We start from the raw sequence: 19227 nt of genomic DNA on the forward strand, positions 1-19227 counted from the left end.
TTAATAGACAGCGGCTATTATAATAAGTAGTGCAAATCACATGATTGTTTTTACCATTGTTATCCTATCAAAGTTAAATCCCAATTAAAGCAAGCACGAGAAGGGAGTGTTTTCAGAAAAGATTAAGGCAATGCCACAGGGGTTCCAGGGGGCACAGTGGAACTTTAAAGCAAGTCACCAGCCTCCCTGGACCTCGGACCCTTCATCTGATGAGCTCATTTAATAACAATGTCCCGGATACATTCACAGTGTGTCTGCTTATGAAGGACCGGGCACAGTGGGGACAGCAGATGCTCTACATGCTACCGTGCCAAGCAGAAATGAAATACACAAAACACGCTGGCGCAGGACGCCTGCTGCACAAATGACAGCTGCTCCGGAAAGTTCTGCCGCTTCTGCGCCCCCTGCGGCCCCGAAGCCCACTTCCGAGTCCCATGTTACCAGCCGCACCCCATTTACTCTGCTTCTTCTTGGACTTCGGGGTCCCACTTTGTATTAAAAGATCTGATCCCGTCCTGTCCAGGCAAAAGGACTAAGGAGACGTGATCCAGGCCAGTGTCGTGCCGTGCCCCTCCTGCATAGCACGGGGCGTCTGGGTGACAGCACAGCTTTTCCAGGGAGCTTCCGTGCCCCTGCACCTCCCGCGCGGAATTCCAACTCAGAAAGACTCCCTGCTTGGAAGGTTTCCCAGAGGGAGGACACACAGACCCCAGGCTGATGCCACCCGTCCTCCAAGGCAAACAGCTGAAGCCGCTCTTACCGCACGCCCATGTTTTGGAGGCAACGTCAGACGCAGAGAGCTGGCCGTGTCAGCCACTCAGTCTGGTTCCTTGTCTACTTGGAGCTGCATTCTCGGCTTTGTTTCCCGGGCATCGGATGCAGCCTCAGCACAATTTGAGATTTTTTGGTTTGTCACAGAAGATCTGTACCAATGCGTCGGTGTTGCTTTGATATGTTTAATAGATCTTTTTCACTAACGATTTCACTGATATTTAAGCTAAGGAGCACCTGCACAGGAAAGCTCACAGAAGGAAAATGTTTAGACAGCTCACAGAGGAATGCAACTAAGAAATGCCTCTCAGTTCCACCAAGGGGGGCTCGGGGAATTTAAAGCTGTAAAATCATTACACGGGACACAATCCCAGCTTTAAAGGTGGTTTAAAGGAGTGGTTCTCAAACCTGAGGGTCCGTCAGAACCCTTGGAGGGTCTGTTAAAATGAAGGGGCTGCCTGCCCGATCCCAAGCCCCAACCCCACCTCCACCACCACCACCAAGCCTCTGACTCCCTATGTCTGGGGTGGGGCCTGAGGATTTGCATTTGCTGACTTGCCGGCTGGGGACCACACCTTGAGAACCAAGTGGTTTAGAGCAGCACCGAAGATGGGAATATTATTATACGGGCCACATGCCTACATTTATACTATCTCCATAGGAACAGTAAGAAAGAAAAAGTTTAAGTGAAACAGGTAAAATTAATTTTAATTATGATATATTTTCTCAACCCTATATATTCAAAATACAATCAATCAACACAAAACATATTAATGAGATGTTTTACGTTTTCCGCACTCACTCTTCAAAATCTGGTGAGTCTTTGGCACTCAGGGCACGTCTCAAGGGCTCGCTGCCACACGTAGCTGGTGGCTACTGCTTTGGGGGCGCAGGTATAGAGCGCTCCCTCCCCAAGAAAGATGACGGACCAGGTCCCCCGGATGCGTGGAGAACATGCCTAAACTGTAGGACTCCACTTTCTGGGGCCCCTGACCCCAGGACACAGGAGATGGGGCGGGGTCAGTACATGACTCACACCCAGCCAAGCAGAAACCTTTCCCAATTTATCACCTGTTGTTTGTTTGTTTCTAACCAATCTGAAGCCAAGAAGCAGCCAGGCCTTGGAAGGCCTAAGCCTGCTGGCAGCCCCGCTCTGCACCACACACAGGGGACAGAGAAGCCGAGATGGGTGACCCAGAGTCCTGGGTGTCCTGTTCCCTGGTCCCGGCCCCTCTGTGCTCCGGTCTTGCACATCCGTCCTGCACAAGGTGACCTGCGCAATATACTTCTCTGCTGAAGCCAATGTTCTGTCATTTGCGACGGAGAGTCCTGACTAACAGACGTGGGCCTTCTACACGGCCAGCGGGACGTGGCCTGTCTGAATCAGAGCCCTGCGGGTGCTGGCCTCCCTGTGCTAGGCCCGGGTGACACAGGAAGATTCACGTAGTCCCCTCCCCCCAACCCTGTCCCATCTGGGCCCCCGTCCCCCTCCCTGCTCTCTGGTGGCGACACGGCTCCGGCCAGTATCTCGGGTAGGGCATTTCATTCTACTTCTGGTGCATTTAGTTTCGTTTTCCTATTTGGGGGCCACTTAAAACATGTGTCTCCATCTTCCGTAAAGTGGTTATAGTAAGACGTTAGCCGTGGCGTCCAGCAGGGGGCGTGGTGCTCCGGTGCGGTTCCACTTCTCTGCCTGCGGGTTTCATCGTAAAGCACTGGGGGAAATCGGCTTGTTCTCCTGCCCACCGACGTTTTTTTCTCTCTTCTCTTCTCCGGGCTTTTTCTCTTCTTCCTCCACCCGCAGGGTGGAGAGGGGAGGCCGGTCAGAGCAGGGGAACACGGCCGGGGCCAGGAAGGGGCAGGGGCCTCCAGCTGTCCGCGCCGCCGCCCCGAACCCCGTCCTCCTCTTTCATAGAACTGGGCCTGGAGGTCCGAGAACCAGAACCAGAGCAGAGACTCTCCACAAGGGTATTCGCTTTCCCCCCGACATTTCCCCCGTGGAACAAGTTCCCGAAACGCACGCCCATCAGGGGGCAGAAGTGGCCACCTTGTCATCTGAGCTCCAGACCGTTCTTTTTTAAACTGCTTTTAAAAATACTTTAATATATTCCAGAAGCTCTAAGGCTCTGTTATGGGGGAAATGTAGGTATTAATCTAAAATCTAAATTACCACTATATATAAAAACAGATAAAAATCAAATTCCTCCCGTATAGCATAGGGAACTATATTCAATATCCTGTACTAACCTTTTATGAAAACGAATATAGGTATGTATACAGATGACTGGGACACGATGCTGTACACCAGAGACTGACACATTGTAACTGACTGTACTTCAATTAAAAAAAGGAAAAAATAATAAAAAATAAAATTAAAAAATAAAATCTAAATTAAAGACATCTCCCAAATGTGCCATAAGACAAAGACGATAAAATCATGGAAATTACGGTCAACTCCAGGTAACAGAACAACAAACCAAGTTACGTGCAGGAATCTTTGTCCGCGTTTACGCCCCATGGCAAGCACGGTATGCAGTTCGTCTCGCAGCTCAGGGCAGCTGCACAGCCTGGCTGAGGCTTCATGGCTACAAAGCGGCAGAACCAGGACCCCAGCACAGCCTGTTCTGAGACCTCCCAGAGAGGTCCTCCTGTTCCAGCATCCGTCACTGGCTCACTCGGGCACTTAACCCACGCCGAGTGCTGGCCAGGGACAGGTGCTTTCCTGAGTGTGGGGGACAGAGCTTGCAACAAACCAAGGAACAGACAGTCCCTGCCCTCAAGGGGCCTCCAGTCTACCTGGGAGATGGCAGTGCCCAAGCAGGCGGCTGCGAGGGTCGAAGAGCCAAAAAGGAAAACAGGGCAGGGCAAGGGGGTCCTTACAGAGTGGTCTGGGGCGGCGTCTGGTAAGGTGACGTTTGGGCACAGACGCAGGGGAGGAGCGGCTGGGGTGTGGGGATGGAGGCACAGAGTCTGCAGGCAGGAGGAGCAGCACCTGGCTCGCCGGAGGGACAGCCCCCAGGCATCTGGAGGCTGTGTGTCCAGAGCCTGGGGAGCCAGGACAGAGGGGACTGTGTTTTCTGCTCCAAGTGAGTGGGGAGAACCTAGAGGGTTTTAAGCAGAGAAGTGACATGACTCATACGTTGGAAGGACCGCTCGGCTTCTGCTGAGAACGGAGCGTAGGCAGCAGAGACAAAAGCGGGAAGGTGGTGGCATGTCCCCCGTGGCCACTGGGAGGCGGTGGGAGCTGGATGGAGTTCACATCTGTTTCTAAGGGCAACAGCATTTTGCTGACGGACCGTGGGATGTGAGGAAAGGAGGTCCACGGACGATGCCGCGGGCGCTGGCCGGAGCGACCGGAGGACGGAGCTGCTTTTTACTCAAATGGGAAGGTTCACGAGGAGCAGGTTGAGGGTGGCGGGAGGGATGGAGGGGAAGGGGTCTAGGTTCAGCTTTGGACGAGTCACCTTCAAGGTGCCTTCTAGACATCTGAGAGGCGGTGTCGCAGAGGCAGCTGGAGGAGTGCTGACTTTGTGTGTCATCCACGCCCGCTGTGAGAATTCATAAGAACAGACGCTGCCACCTAGAACAGCTGTCCTCAGCAGGGGCAGTGCTATCTGTCAAGGAGCGTGTCTGGAACGTGGGGGGCACTTTCAGTTGTCACCATCACTGGAGGTGCTACTGGTATTTAACGGGTGGGAGGATGGAGAGCCCAGATGTCCCACGGTGAATGTGACGATACTGCACAGAACTAACCCCCATCGCACACGGTTCACAGACTCCGCAGACACTCCCAGAGCATCTTTTTGTTGTTATCCCAGCTCAGTGCCTTCCTTTGTCTTACATATAAAAACTGTATTTCTTGCACACCTTTAAGATGTACTCAGCTTTCCAGGGAAGGGAAGATTGTACTTGGGTTCAGAAATTCACTGAGAGTGCTCCCCATCCAAACGATCATGCCCCCCGCCCTCCCCCACAGCCTTCCTGGTGTCTGAGTCATCAGCCCAACAGCCCCGGATCAGCCTGCCTGCGGCGGCCAGGGCCACGGGCTCCAAGGAGCATGGCGGGCCCCTCCGCGGAGCCGTGCCTGGGCAGACGCGGGGAGACGCGGATCACTCCACTGCAATCACAGTGTTTCTCCTCTGTGGTTAGGATATTGCACTGATTTCTCCGAAGTACGTGTGTAGGTGGGTTACACTGTCTATGCGTTTCATCTCAGGGTGAGGAAGGGGGCACTGGGTGGCACACAGACAAGGCTGCGTCCCACCCACCTGCTGTTAGAGCCCGCCCCCACCCCGGGGGTGGAGAGGAACCAGCAGTGGAGATTCCCAGGGGCTGCGGGGGGCAGGGGTGGGGAGAGAACGGTGAGAGCAGGAGCCCACCCCAGACGCAGGCGGGTGGGGAGCTGACCGGGGGTTCTCAGGGCCTTGAGGCTCCCTGGTGATCCTGACTCCATCCAGTGGGCGCTGGGGGCAAACTCTGGCCAAAGAGTCCGCACGATCTGGCTCAGGGGTTCCTAGTCACTCAACCTTCCGCAGATTCCCTCTCAAACCCCCTCTGCTCTGTGCCTTTAGGTCAAGATACTCCTGGGACCGTCCTCGCAGCCTCCTTTCCACCTCGAGAGGCTACTTGCCTGGCTGACAGCCACCAGGGTGCCCAGCAGCCCTGCCCCGCATGTTCGGGTCCATACCTTGCTGAGTCGGGACTCGAAAGCCAGCGAGGTGGAAGACTTGGAACTCTTCATGCCAGAAGAGGCGGTGGGGAGGGCCCGCGCGCGGTCCAGCCCATGGCTCCCCGCTTTGGTGACCGGACTCCAGGGCTTGGCTGCACCTTTCATGTTCATCCCTGAGGGTCTTTCTGTACAAGAACAGAAAAGAAAGACATGTGTGTCCACTTTGGATTGGAGCCTGCTGAGTGACACCACAGAGCTGTTCCCCGACACACCACAGTCCCCACAGTTGTCATGGAGAACGAGCCCTTAGGACTGGGTTGCAAATGGAGCATTCAATCCCTGAGATGGTACCTTTGCACCAGGCTAATCACTACAATTTGACAACAGCTTTTACCAAATTATTAAAACTATATGTGCATCCTATGTTCACAGCAGCACTATTTACAAAAGCCAAGACATGGAAGCAACCTAAGTGTCCACTAACAGATGGATAAAGAAGATGTGGTATGTATATACAATGGAATATTACTCAGCCATAAAAAAGAATGAAATAATGCCATTTGCAGCAACATGGATGGACCTAGAGATGATCATACTAAGTGAAGTAAGTCAGACAAAGATAAATATATCACATATCATTCCACTTATATATGTGGAGTCTTAAAAAAAAGAAAGGATACAAATGAACTTATTTACATACCAGAAATAGACTCACAGGCATAGAGAACAAACTATGGTTACCAAAGGGGAAAGGGGAGGAGTGAGATCAATTAGGAGTTTGGGATTAGCAGATACAAACTACTCTGTATAAAACAGATAAACAACAAGGACCTCCTGTACAGCACAGGGAACTTTATTTAATCGCTTGTAATAACCTATAATGGAATAGAATCTAAAAAGAACATTCACGTATACGTATAACTGAATCACTCTGCTGTACACTTGAAACTAACACAACACTGTAAATCAACTATATTTCAATCTTTTTTGAAGTGCAATATTATTGATATTCTGGCATCACTTTTCAGCAAAACAATGGCTTCTCCTTTGTCAGGGGCACCTGGCACAGCACTGCTACCACACACACATGCACACACCCACACACACATGCATGTATCTCCTCACATAAAACAGGTCGGCTTGAGTCCAGACATCCTATATCCATCAGCCTTGAGGCTTTAGGGTTGAAAGTAGATGTAAATGAACTAATTGAAAATTAGGTTTCACAAGAGCATAGCTTCTTCTTTTGGACAAAAATGATATTTCAAACTAATAGAGCATATTTTAATTGGTCAGACCTGACTTGTGGGGCAGAGTTACTCCCCCTCACAAAAATACTCTATGAAAGACAACTTGAGCAAAGCAGCAGGTGCAGCTGAGACGGGGGGGCCTGGGGCCCTTGCTGCAGGGCTTGCACCTGGACAAATGTCTCCCCGGAGCAACAGGATACAAAGGAACTGTAAGGGACTGAAAATAAGTGCATGCACGTGCAGATTATGGACAAGATACACAAAGACCAAAAACTCAACTGCCACTTCTGAGGGGTCTGTTAACTGCCTCCGGGGGGTCGGAGCTGGTGCTCAGTCGCTCAGTCCTCCTCTCCCCTCACTGCATCCCAGTGCACCCCACTCACCCCTCTGAGAAAAAGGACAGGCCGTCCCCCCCAGCCCAGGGCAGCCGGGACCTCCTCCTGTTTGTGTCTCCTCTTCCGGCCAGAGGACACCGGTTCCCTTGACCACTTCAGTCTCCCCCAGGGCTGTCCAGTTCCTGTTCCCACTTAAAGGATTAGCTGGGGCAGGTATCCAAGACCCTCCGTAGAGCTCATTCTGCAGTCAGTGGCCCAGGCAGCTGTATGAATGTGGCTACAGGTGAAAATAACATTTTAAGAGTGTTTCTGAGAAAAATTTTTCATGATTCCCATTAATATGATTAGTTCAGTGCCTTATCAGTCTCAGCTTGGTTCCAAGTATCACAATTTTAAAAATTCTGTATTTTAAAAAACACTTCTCACATATTTTACTGATGTTTGGCACCAATTATTTTTCTTCCTTGGCCCGCAGCTTTTAATGCTGGTTTCCACAGCAATGATGAAAGAATTCCTAGGTGAAGACCTAGACGGCAACTAATGCTATTAGGACCCCCAATATAAAATGAACAAACATAGTCTGAGTGATTCTGGGGAGAATGACTGATGAGCTGTATCCGTTACTGCAGAACCAACCAGTCATGTGTCAGTCTGGTTCTTGAAGATGACTTAAGTAAAATATCTCTAATCAAGACACCCTTTTACATTATGATTGCAACTACTTAGAGATGATTATTGCAGGGTTTACTTTGTGAAAACATAGGTGATTCTGCAATGAGTCTACACTTCCCAAAACCTGCCCGGGTCACCCCAGAAATGAAGTGCCTTTTATTTATCCTTCAGAAGAAAGGTAAGAATGTAAAGACAAATAGCAGCAGGAAGAGGATAGAAATTCTCCCCAACATTTCCCTAAGTCCTTGACCAAAAAAAAAAAAAAAAAAAAGGAAAGAAAACAAGGCATCCCAGTCAAAACCCCAGACCTAACAGGAAACAAACTTACGGTCACCAAAGGGGCAAGGGAGGGGGGATAAATTAGGAGTTTGGGATTTGCAGATACAAACTACTCTGTATAAAACAGACAAACAACAAGGACGTAATGTGCAGCACAGGGAACTAGATTCAATAGCTTGCAATAACCTATGATGGAAAAGAATCTGAAAAAGAATATATATATGTATAACTGAATCACTTTGCTGTACCCCTAAAACTAACACAACATTGTAAATCAACTACACTTCAATTAAAAAAAACCTCCAGATCTCAACCCCTCTCCTCACCTCTGGCAACCCGGACAACCACCTGAAAGAACGTGCAGCTGCTTTTCAAAGGCTGACAGGTGATTTGCTCTGAGGCCAGATTCCCAGGGCTGCTTCATTTGCATCATCACACCTTCCTTTATTCTCCTGGAATCTCTGAGTTCAATTAGATTATTCCCAAACGAATGTACCCAGAGGGTCTTTCTCCCCGGGCTCCTCCCGACTGCCAGGCTCTCCTTTCTCAGCTCCCCTCACTTGTCTCTCCCATTATTTCCCCAGACGGAGGCTTCTCTTTTGTCTTCATGCACCAGCCAGATTCCTCCCCTCAAATTCCATCTTCTTCAAGAAATCAAAATAGACAGAACTGAAATAAGTAACATCCCCTCTTGAACCAGGAAGAGAGCCCCACTGGCAGGGAGGTTGCCGGGGACGGATGCCAGGACAGGATGCCGAGGACAGGATGCTCGGAGGGGTGGTGGGCTCTGCAAGATCAACACAGCTTTCCAGGGACGGCGAGAGGATGAGAGGGGACAGTGGGGAAACCATTTCAGCTGGTGCTGACACTAGCTTTACGCCCTGCTCCCCACTCTTCACATCCCAGCACCTGGTTAAGTATTGGGGCCATGCTGCAGCAAATGGCATTATTTCATTCTTTTTTATGGCTGAGTAGTATTCCACTGTATAGATATACCACACGTTCTTTATCCAGTCATCTGTTGATGGGCATTTAGGCTGTTTCCGTGTCTTGGCTATTGTAAATAGTGCTGCTATGAACACTGGGGTGCACGTTCTTTTCAAATTGGAGTTTTCTCTGGATATGTGCCCAGGAGTGGGATGGCTGGATGATAAGGTAAGTCTATTTTCAGTTTTTAAGGAACCTCCTACTGTTTTCCACATCACCTATCATTTATAGTCAGCCCTCCACATCCGTGGTTCCTGCATATCCACAGACTCAACCAGCACTGTAGCATTTACTATTGAAAAATATCCACTCGTAAGTAGAACTGTGCAGTCCAAACCCGTGTTATTCGAGGCTTCACTGTGCAGCTAAATTTAGGATCCCACTCCCACAGGGGCAGGGAGAGGGTCTTCCCAGGGGGTGTTTGCCTTAAATTTTTCATTTTATTTTCTTATCAAGCCCCTTTCCTCTCCTGAATAGTATAAGAATTAACACTTAAACCATCATTCAGAGATTGTATGGAGCCAAGTAGAAAAGAGAAGAGAGGGAAGGGAGGGGGATGCTGTTCTAGGAATACCATCAGGCATCCGGGCACCGGAGGGCGGGGAGTCGGAGCCCCTGCCTGCACCTCCCGCCCCCTCCAACGTGCTGCTCAGTCCCCTCCTCGCCGCCTTCAGAGCCTGTGTTGGAGGGGTTGCCTTGGGCCTCAGCTTTATTACCCTTTTAAGGCAAGAAAAATGGAAAGGCGACAGGGAAAGTATTCTGGACTATCCCAAATAATAAGGAGTCTCGGGGAGCGAGAGAGGGCCCTGAGGTTTGCAGTCCCAGGACAATGAGCACCAGGAAGCAGAGAGCGGAGGCATTCAAGTCTGAGAACTAACAAAATAAGAATGTTCACATAGCTCAACTACCAGGGGACTTGGCAGGAAATAGAAGGCAAGAGAACAACATGCTGAAAATATCTCCTGGAGCTTTCTGGGACACGCGCTGACTCTGCTCCTGACCTCTTCCAGGGGTGGGCGGGGGGCCTGCCCCCGGGGGACAGCTGGCAAGGTGTGGAGCCGCTCTTCGCTGGCACGGCTTGGGGGCACTGCGGCAGAGCCGGGGATGCTGCTGGACACCCTGGTACCCCAAGGGCAGCCCCACGGCAAAGAACGCTCCGGTCTAAAATGCCAGGAGCCGAGGGTGAGAAGCCCGGTCCCAGAGGAAGAGCGCGGGCCCTCCGGCGCTGGCTCTCGTACGGGCACTGGCTGCCTTCCCGCCTGACACCGCAACATCGGCGCTGAGAATCTGGTCTGGGAGCAGCGGAAGGAATCCCGGACTCGGGCTGAGGCCACAGGAAACTCTTCAGAGCTGATTATTTCCTGCTGGTCTTGAGATGAAAAATGATCCCATTAGCCTTAGATTCCTTCCTGGTGAAAAGGGAAAAGAGCAGGTTTCCACGCGGATCTGAAGGAAGACGGCGAGCCTCAATTCATTCATCCCATCAGCATGCGTCACTTACAGAAAAGGAGAACCAAGAAATGTTAAAACAAAATCAAACCAGAAAAGAACATTTACACGTCACCAAACACACCATCTCAAACCGAGTACAGACTCTGGAAATGGAATACGGGCTTGCAGAAACTATGACGCGGGGCTTGATCTGGAATAAGAAACAGAAGAAGCTGAGTCTCTAACCATGAAACACAGACCCTAGACGGAGGCTGTAATCTTGGAGCTATATTAAGACCAAGCCCTTAGAATCATTGCCCTGGGCCATCCTTCTGTCTCTAAAGCTGAACCAAGAAGTCGGCATCCCACAGAGCTGGGGGCCGCTGATCAGTGGCTGTTCCCTTGCCTACACTGTGGCTTCCCATCAAAGAACTGAACGAGAAAGAGCCAAGGCAGCAGAGAAGGATCTGGGGATAAAATACGTCAAGACCTCTTTCTGTAGGAACGGTTTCAAAAGGTCTATTGAAAGAGTAACTAAGAATATAAACTACCGTGTATTGCCGAGACCGTGCAATAGGGAAGGACAGTCTTTTCAACAAGCAGGGCCTGGAAAATTGGACATCCACATCAAGAGAATGAAGCTGGACCCTCACCTTACACCACATAAAAGTTAACTCAAAGTAGGTCAAAGGCCTAAATGTCAGACATCAGCTGGGAAGCTGAGGACAGCTCAGAAAGGAACTGCTCACAGGGGTGGGCGGGACCTGGGGGGGGTGCGCGTGCCCGGGAAGGTGTGGAGCCGGGGGCTGGGACCCTTAGCACCCCAGGGCCCACCAGGGTTGGCGGAGGAAACAGCCGAACCCCGGAGAGAGCTGGACACAGAGCAGCAGCTGAGGCCTCAGGAGAGGAACACAGCCAACCCATGGAGGCCCCGCGGGGAGCTGGGGAGACAAATGCCTCAGACCTCACTCAGAAGAAACCCATTCTGCTCCCTGGCCACCGTCGTCAAGGAGGTGAGAGGGGATGTAGAGGGACAAACGGGGACCTGCCCTTGGTCTGACCCTCTCCAACTTGCCTTCCAAAGTGAGCTGGGGGACGCCCTCCGGAAGCCTCCCCAGCCTGGGAGGGCCTCCTTGGGACCCCTGCACCTGTCTGTCCACTGACCTGCCTCCCCAGGGGACAGCCTCCAGCTCCAGCCATCAGCCTGGGCACAGTACCCAGACCCACCCTGAGCCAGCTTCTCCCGGCTCCCCATTTGCCGGCCTCTCCAGGGTTTGAAACCTCAGAGGTACCTTGGCCTCCTCCCCTGGGCTGGGTTTCTAGAACCCACCGCCTGGCCTGGAGCTCAGGCCCCTGCCCTGTCCCCCAGAGCCCTGTCCCCCAGAGCCCTGTCCCCCAGAGCCCTGCCTTTTCCTCGGGCAGGCTGAGCCCAGCTCTGCCTCCCCCTTCGGACGCCCCTCCTGAAGTCAGCCCATACTCAAGAACTGTCGCACTCAGCGGGGACGCCGCTCCCTGCTCAGACCTTGCATTTTCCCTCATCTCCGAACAGACGCTCACCGTGCCGCCTCCACGCCAGCCTCGGCCGGCGTCCAGAGTCGCCCCAGGAGGCAGCTGCTGTCCTCCCGAGTCACCGTCAGCCTCGACCCACGCCCAGGGGTTTGCTCACGTCCCTGACGGGGCCTCTGCGCGACCTTTCTCCAGATTAAGGGATGGCCCAGAGGAGCTCCGCCAGGCCCGTGGCCCTCACCTGCGGTGTGGCCAGAGCAGGGCCTCTTACCCCAGCCGGGGCCCTCATCTTCTCGTCTGGGGTATCCCCAGTCCCAAGACCCTCCCCTGAGACCCCCCTCTGTGAACCATCCAGCCCCTCCCACGGGCTCGAGCCAACACCACTTCCTCGCCAGGCCTTGCTGATACTCACCCCTCCAAGCCTGGCTTCCTGCGCTTCCCTGCCCGGTTCCGCCTCTCTCCTGACACCCCAGCAGCCCACCCGCCCCATTCACGGTCTCTGGCTCTGCTCTCCCCATCTTGCCCACCACCGTTAATGCCCACTCAGCAGCCAGAGGGGTCTTTAGGAAATGCAAATCACAGGGGGAGGGTGCAGCTCAGTGCTTAACATGCATGAGGTCCTGGGTTCAAGTCCCAGTACCTCCATTAAAAAAAAACAGATAAATAAAATAAGTGAATAAATGAACCTAAGCACCCCCCCCAAAAAAAAACCCCACAAATCATGAAAATGGCTAAGATGGTAAATTTTAAGGTGTGTGTGTGCTTTTAGCCACAATTTAAATTTTAAAAAATATTTTTAAAAACACACAAGTCAGATCATGTCCCTCACTGTGGAGAACCCCCCTGTGGCTTCTCACTGCATTGAGAATGGAAATCCAAGATCTTTGTCAGGCCTCCCAAAGGCCCAGGCCGCTGGGCCGCCTGCCTCAGTCCCGAGACTTCCAGCCCCTCAGACACGCCCAGCTGGTCCCCAAGGAAGAGCTCTGCGTCCGGAAGCCCCGCCCCTGCCCTTCGCACGGGGGTTCTTGCTCCAAGAGGCCCTTTCTCTCCACAATCTGGAGTAGCTCCCTCACCCCCACCCAGGCCAGGCGGGGGGCCCCGCCACTCACAAAATAGGCGCCAAATTAACGGGCAAATTCAAAGCGGAGCCACGCAGCACTGACAGCCCTTCTCCCATAAGACGCATGAAGGTCTCCAAACAATTACCAAATAAACCGATCCCCAGGCTGCTTTCAGGATGAGAACGCCACTAATGTGCTTACAGAGCCTTCCGGCATTATTACCTTGTTGACAGATAAGCATTAACCTTATAAAAATTAGCCCCATAACTTATAACATGGTTGAGAAATAGATCCTAAAATTATCCAACCCCAAATCTCTAAAACCATCTATGGATTCATCTCCGTTCCTGACTTTATTCCTGAAGGACAGCTTTTGAAATATGTGCTGTCCTTCCCAATTTCACAGTGATAGTAAATAATATTTTACAATTTTATGGTTTAAGGGTTCAGACATCTTAATGGAAACATCATAATACATGAATTTATGGGAGCTGTTAAGTGGTAGCCAATGGCAACCACAGGTTTAGGGACCCAGTGATTAAAGCATAGAGTCTACCTTTTCTCCAACCTTTTCTGTCTCCTTGTTCCTAACTGGGGCCCCCAAGTCAGGTCGGACAAGGGGCAAAGCCCTGTGATGTCAGTGGCACAGCTTCTAAGGAAACAGGCCACTTCTGACTCATTCTGTCCTATTTCCTCCAGAAACAATGCAAGCGGTGCAGGGCACGCCTCCCCCACGCCCTCCACCAGCTCCCGTCAGGGCACTGGCACTCCCGAGAGCCGGGGGTGGGCGCGAGTCCTCTCCCCCACGCTGCTGGGCACAGATGCAGACAGGGTCGTGCCGTGGCCAGAGCCCCCACCCACGGTGGGGAGGTGGTCCCCTCCCCACACCCACTGCCCCCTGAGCTCACTCACGGCCTCTGGCAAAAGGGAAATACAAGCTGGGAAGAAGGCAGCCCCTGCCCTGCAAACCCAGGAGGGCAGCATCCACAGGCCTCACTGTCCACACTGCACTTGGGACTCAGAGAAACCCCGGAGGCTCACCTCCAAGGCCCCTTGCTGAGAAAGGAGTTCAGGACCCGTGGTGGGGGATCCCGGCACCCCCAACCCTGACTCAGGGCGAGGGCCCGGGTGTTCATGCTCTGGAGCCAACACAGTCCGCATGGCAGTGAGAGGACGCCAGGATCTCCGACACTGTCCTCACGACAACTTAGTTTCCATTCCCCTGAGAGATGCGCTCATCCCTGCCCGGTCCTCCCCTCACCTGCTGCTGTCAGAGGCGGGCACCGGGATGCCGGGAGAAAGGGCTCCCCCAGCCAATGCCCAAGCTGTCTGCCCAGTTTCTGGCTCTGTGTGCCTATGTGTGGGGGGCAGGTGGTGGGGGTGGCAGTGGGAACAACCAATTTAATAACCAAAGCAAAACTTGAGCTTGACATAATAAAGAACGTATGTAGGGAAGAAACCAAGATGGGCTCTGGTTGCCCTCTTGTTTCTTGCTCAAAGTCGGCGGCCTCCTCTTCTGACAAGAGACCTTCTGAGGCCTGTCGTCCCCAAGAGACTCCCAGAGGACCCCAGCAGAATGACGTGGACTCCCTGTAACGGTGATACCCTGAAAAGGCAGCCCGCGGTCACAGGAGCTCGAAGAGGAGGGCAGACCCCTCTTCTGGGTGAGGGGCAAAGCCCGCCCCTTCACACGGGCTGGGGGAGTCTGCTGTGGCTCCAGGTGTCCTTATTGTTACAGGATTAAGTGAAATCACTGAATGTGCTGATTTCTTTTCTGTTTTCGGTTCCCAAGATATTCTTGACTAACCCCCAGGCTTTCAGCTGCTTTCCTATAGTGCCAGCTGGTTAAAGAAAGCTATGGCTGTGCTTTGCGGGGTTAATTCATTCGGTGTCTGGAACATGCCCTCGCTCCCCCACCACCCCGCTTCTGGTGGTGTGTTTCAAATACACACAATAGCTGCCAACACCAGAGAGAACATTCCAGCTGCTCCCGGGACCACCTGGTCAGCACATGCACCTTGCAAGGGCCTTGGGAGGAAACCTACCAGGAGGAAGGTACATGGAGTGCGGAAGCAGTGGCTCTGGGATCCGCCCCCAGGGTGGGAGCCCGAGACAGTCACAATCAGCACGGGGCTGCCCCCCAGGGATGGGCTGTTTGTGATACAGACGAATCTGATTCACTTTCAGACAGGCCCCGCTCCTCAGGAGACAAGGCAGGAGCCATGTCACCCAGCCGCCCCCACCCTCTCTTTGTTTGGAGGTTAGGTCCGCTGCGGGCCTGCCAGGCGCCCTGCACTCAGACCCCAGCGTGCAAACAACAGGCAGCTGCCGTACCACCAGCCTCCAGGCCTCCCCACGGCTCCCAACAACCACCCGGAACAGTGGGCTGGGACAGTGGGCTTCCCACGCCCCCGGCTACTTTCTCCTAACGTCGCCTGTCCTGTAAAGGTCAGCGCCTGCCCTTGTCCAGGAGCAGCTCCTCTTGCCCAGCACGAGGAGCGTCCACAGCAGGACACCCCGCAGCCTGTCTCCAGCCCCAGCTCCCTGGCCTGGAGCTGTCTGGAGTGAAGGGCTGTCTCATTCCCCTGGGGCTCCACAGCCCTGGGCCCCCTGTCTGTAATAAATGTTGGCCAAAGACAGACAGAAAATCTCAATAAAACTAGAAAACTTCTAGGAGGAAACAAGAGAAAATCTCTGTGACCTTGAGTTAGGCAATGATTTCTTAGCATCAACACCAAAAGCATGATCCATAAATAAAAATTTTTTTTAAAACCTTATAAATTGGACATCATCGAAATTTCAAACTTATGTTCTTTGAAAAACACTGTCAGGAAAATGAAAAGACAAGCCGCCAACTGGGAGGGAAACATCCTCAAAACATAAAACTGAAAAAGGACTCGATTCCTGAATTGATGAAGCATTCACAACACTCAACACCGACAAAACGCACGACTCGGTAAAAACCGCAAAGACCTAAACACGTCACCAAAGAAGACAACTGGATGGTAAATAAACACATGAAAAGATGCTCAGTGCCATCAGTCATTGGGTAACTGCAAACTGAAACCACAGGGAGATATTACTGCACACCCACCAGAATGGCTTGAAATTAAAAAAAATAAAAACAAGTGCTTGCAAGGAGCAACCCGAACTCACCGCTGGTGGAAACACAAAATGGCGCAGCTGCTTTGCAAATCAATGTAGCCATTTCTCATTGTTAAAAAAAAAATGAAATTCAACTGAGTAATATTTTAAAGATCTTATTGGCTTTCTTCAGTGATTCATGAATGGGGCAGTGTCCCATGCAGCAGAGGAGCTCCGAGGAGCTGTACACAATGAAAGACTTTTCTAGGCAGAAGGGAGCAAGGACAGGGAGTTACACTTGGCAAAATAAAAAAGCAGGTTGTTTATTGCAAGGTAGCTTCCCTTTAGGGGCCGCAGGGGTCTCCAGGGCAGACGACCTCCCTGGTGCTGCTCAGGGGATTCCTGATTCACGGTTGAAGATTCCACTCCTGGGAGAGCCTAGACTCTAAATTAAGTCTCTGGGTGACATGGGGCTGAGCATAAGTGACTCTACTTTGGGCCTCTTGTCTTGTTTTTAATATTTTAAATTAAACATGCACTTATCATATAATCCAGTGACCCCCACTCCTCAGTATTTACCCAAGAATGATGGAAACTTGTGTCTGTAATGAAAATGCTCGTAACAGCTTGATTCACAGGCTTGGTTCTGATGAAATAAAATTCATATTTTAAGGCAAGACAAGAAAAATTGAAACATAAAATTTTTCTTTGCCCGTTTCGGCCTCCTCCCTCCCCTCCAGTGTGAATGGTGCGTCTGTGTTCTGCGTTACCCAGACCTCCCCCATGGCAGAAATACCTGCTCAACCACAAGTATCAGCTTTTCTCCTTCTGGCTCCAGCCATGTAACTCCTTAGAAGACAACGTTCCTGTCTCTATCCTGTAAGGGGTCACGATGACCCACCACTCGCCTTAGACATACAGACTCTTTGGTGGACTTTATGTACGATGCCAATATATCGTTCCCTTATAGACAGTGACTGGTGCAAAACAGACTAAGTCAGACAACCTGGGGAGATCCTGGGCCGCACCCAGTGGAACTTCTCAGCTTAAATACTTACCAATGGCCCCGCTAACGTTATTGGCTATATTACTTGCAGTCTGCCTGTATTAGCAGGTTACTGTTTCTTGCGTTACCAGATGTGTGGCTGAGCCTCAGATAAAATTAATGATGGTCCAGTGATTTGAAACAATAGATCAGGTATGTAGTCCTACAAGACCAATGACTGTAATAGTATCACTCTAAATATGGGAAGAAGCAGCAAGAGAGAACCCGTTTCCTGGATGGTAACAGACGAGTGAGACAAGGGTCCAGGGGCCTCTGGTCACTGTTAACGGAGCCTGGTCCACTACCAGCACATGGAGTGTCCTGTCAGCAAAGCCATCGCCTGACCTGGGAACGTGCATTCCTAGCACTGTGGGACAAATGGGTCACAGAACGCCCCCCAAACCTTGGTGGAAATTAAGACCCCAAGGGAAGGGACTGAAAAATAAAGAAAGCTGCCCACCATCCAGGTCTACAAGAGACAGGTCATTGGCCACGGCAGTCGCTGGCCTGTAACTGACCCCGGCAGGAATTCAGGGCGAAAACCAGGATGAGAGCTCCATGTTCTGGGAAAACTGGCAGACCCAGCCCTCAGAGAGTCGGATATTTTCAGGAGAAATTCTTCATCCAGAACCTGGATTCTTGCATCCTCCCATACTTAGAAAAGCACTTTAGAAAAAAGCATTAACTAAGATGTCAGTTCCTTCTACTGAGCTGTGCGCTTCACTGCCTGGACCTCCCTCGCTAAAATCACTCGTACACTGGTCTCCTTCACCTCTTCCAAACAGTTCTCAGAGCCTTCTGAGAGGCTGTCTCCCAGGCTATAATTCTCAGGTTGGCTGGAATAAAATATCCATTTCTTTCTTAGATTGACTAACGATTACTCTTTTTCATCGACAGTTCATAACAGCAAAAACTGAAAACGGCCTAACGTGGTGAGTGGATAAACACACAATAAAACCCTCCTCATCACTGAAATAAGAATGAGCTAGTGGTGCACGCAGAAAAATGGATGGACTTTAAACGCGTTGTGCTAAGTGAAAGAAGCCAGACTCTAAAGGCTTCCTGCTGTAGGATGCTGCTTACGTGACCTTCTAGAAAAGGCGGCACGTGGAGACGGAGAACAGGCCAGTGGTCACCAGGGCCTGGGAGTGGGAGGAGGGGCTGTGTATAGAAAATACATCTGGGCTTTGTCCGTGGTTCTTGGGGTGGGGCTGCCCAGACAGACCACGTCATCAGAGGGCTGGGACTTCCAGCCTCACCCACCACAGCCTTGGCTCCCTGAGGACCCTTGAACAACAAGAGTGAGGACCGTCAGGTTGGTGAACACATCCATACCTGGGAGGGTGGCCCACGCCAGCTCCACAGGAAGTGCTCGGGACCCCTCTGGACCTCCCCGCTAAGTACCCTTCCATTCGGCTGTTCATCTGTATTCTTTATAACGCCCTCCATGGTGAACTGGCAAACGTAAGCACGTGTTTCTCTGAGCAGCAAACTGATCCAATCGGAGGTGGGCATCGTGGGAACCTCCCATCTATGGCCAGTGGGTCAGAAGCACAGGCGTCAGCCTGGACGTGCGCTCAGTGTCCGGGGGGCGGGGCAGCCTTGCGGGATGAGCCCTTGACTTTGGACAGTCTTGTGGGTCTGAGCCTGAACGTTACGTCCAGGGAGACAGAGCCAGAAGTGAGCGAACGCTTGGTGGCGTGTGAAACCACACGCAAGGGGCTGACCTGAGCGCACCAGGGCACGTGGGGGCGGCCGCGGGGGTGACCACACCCTGTGGGCGGAGCTCTCGCCCGAGCGCGGGCCGGATCTCCAGCTCCGCCCACGCCCCCTCCCCAGCCGCCCTTCTCCGCCCTCTTCGCTCTCCTCCCCAGTCCCGCTGGGCTCCGGGCGGGACTGCGCGCCGCCGAGCGTCTTTTCTTGTTCCTCTGGTTCCCTCTGCCTGCTCTGCCTTTCCCGGCCTCGCTGCCCCTCACACAAATCTCACTCCTGCTTCAAGTCCCAGATCAAATGGTACTCCTTCCTGCAACCTTAACCGGCCACCACCTCCCCACACCCACGAAAAGGGGGAAATTGTTGGATGTGCCTCTAAATTCTAAGCATTTGTCTACACACTCTTACACGATCGCCATCTCCT

The 19227-nt window shown here is 52.1% G+C and overlaps 1 protein-coding gene across 8 annotated transcripts in view; it reads right to left on the reverse strand.

Annotated features, from left to right (window-relative positions):
* Window positions 1–19227, reverse strand: part of SPECC1 (sperm antigen with calponin homology and coiled-coil domains 1) — a 188715-nt gene that overhangs the window by 134329 nt on the left and 35159 nt on the right. For all 8 annotated transcript variants that reach the window (XM_064495322.1, XM_064495324.1, XM_064495319.1 and 5 more), the window contains one exon: window positions 5459–5625. In XM_064495322.1, the coding sequence (XP_064351392.1) occupies window positions 5459–5611 (153 nt within the window). In that variant the 5' untranslated portion in view covers window positions 5612–5625. The remainder of the gene's footprint in view (window positions 1–5458; window positions 5626–19227) is intronic.

Source organism: Camelus dromedarius, chromosome 16 (assembly GCF_036321535.1).
Source record: "Camelus dromedarius isolate mCamDro1 chromosome 16, mCamDro1.pat, whole genome shotgun sequence".
In the NCBI taxonomy this organism is placed as follows: domain Eukaryota; kingdom Metazoa; phylum Chordata; class Mammalia; order Artiodactyla; family Camelidae; genus Camelus; species Camelus dromedarius.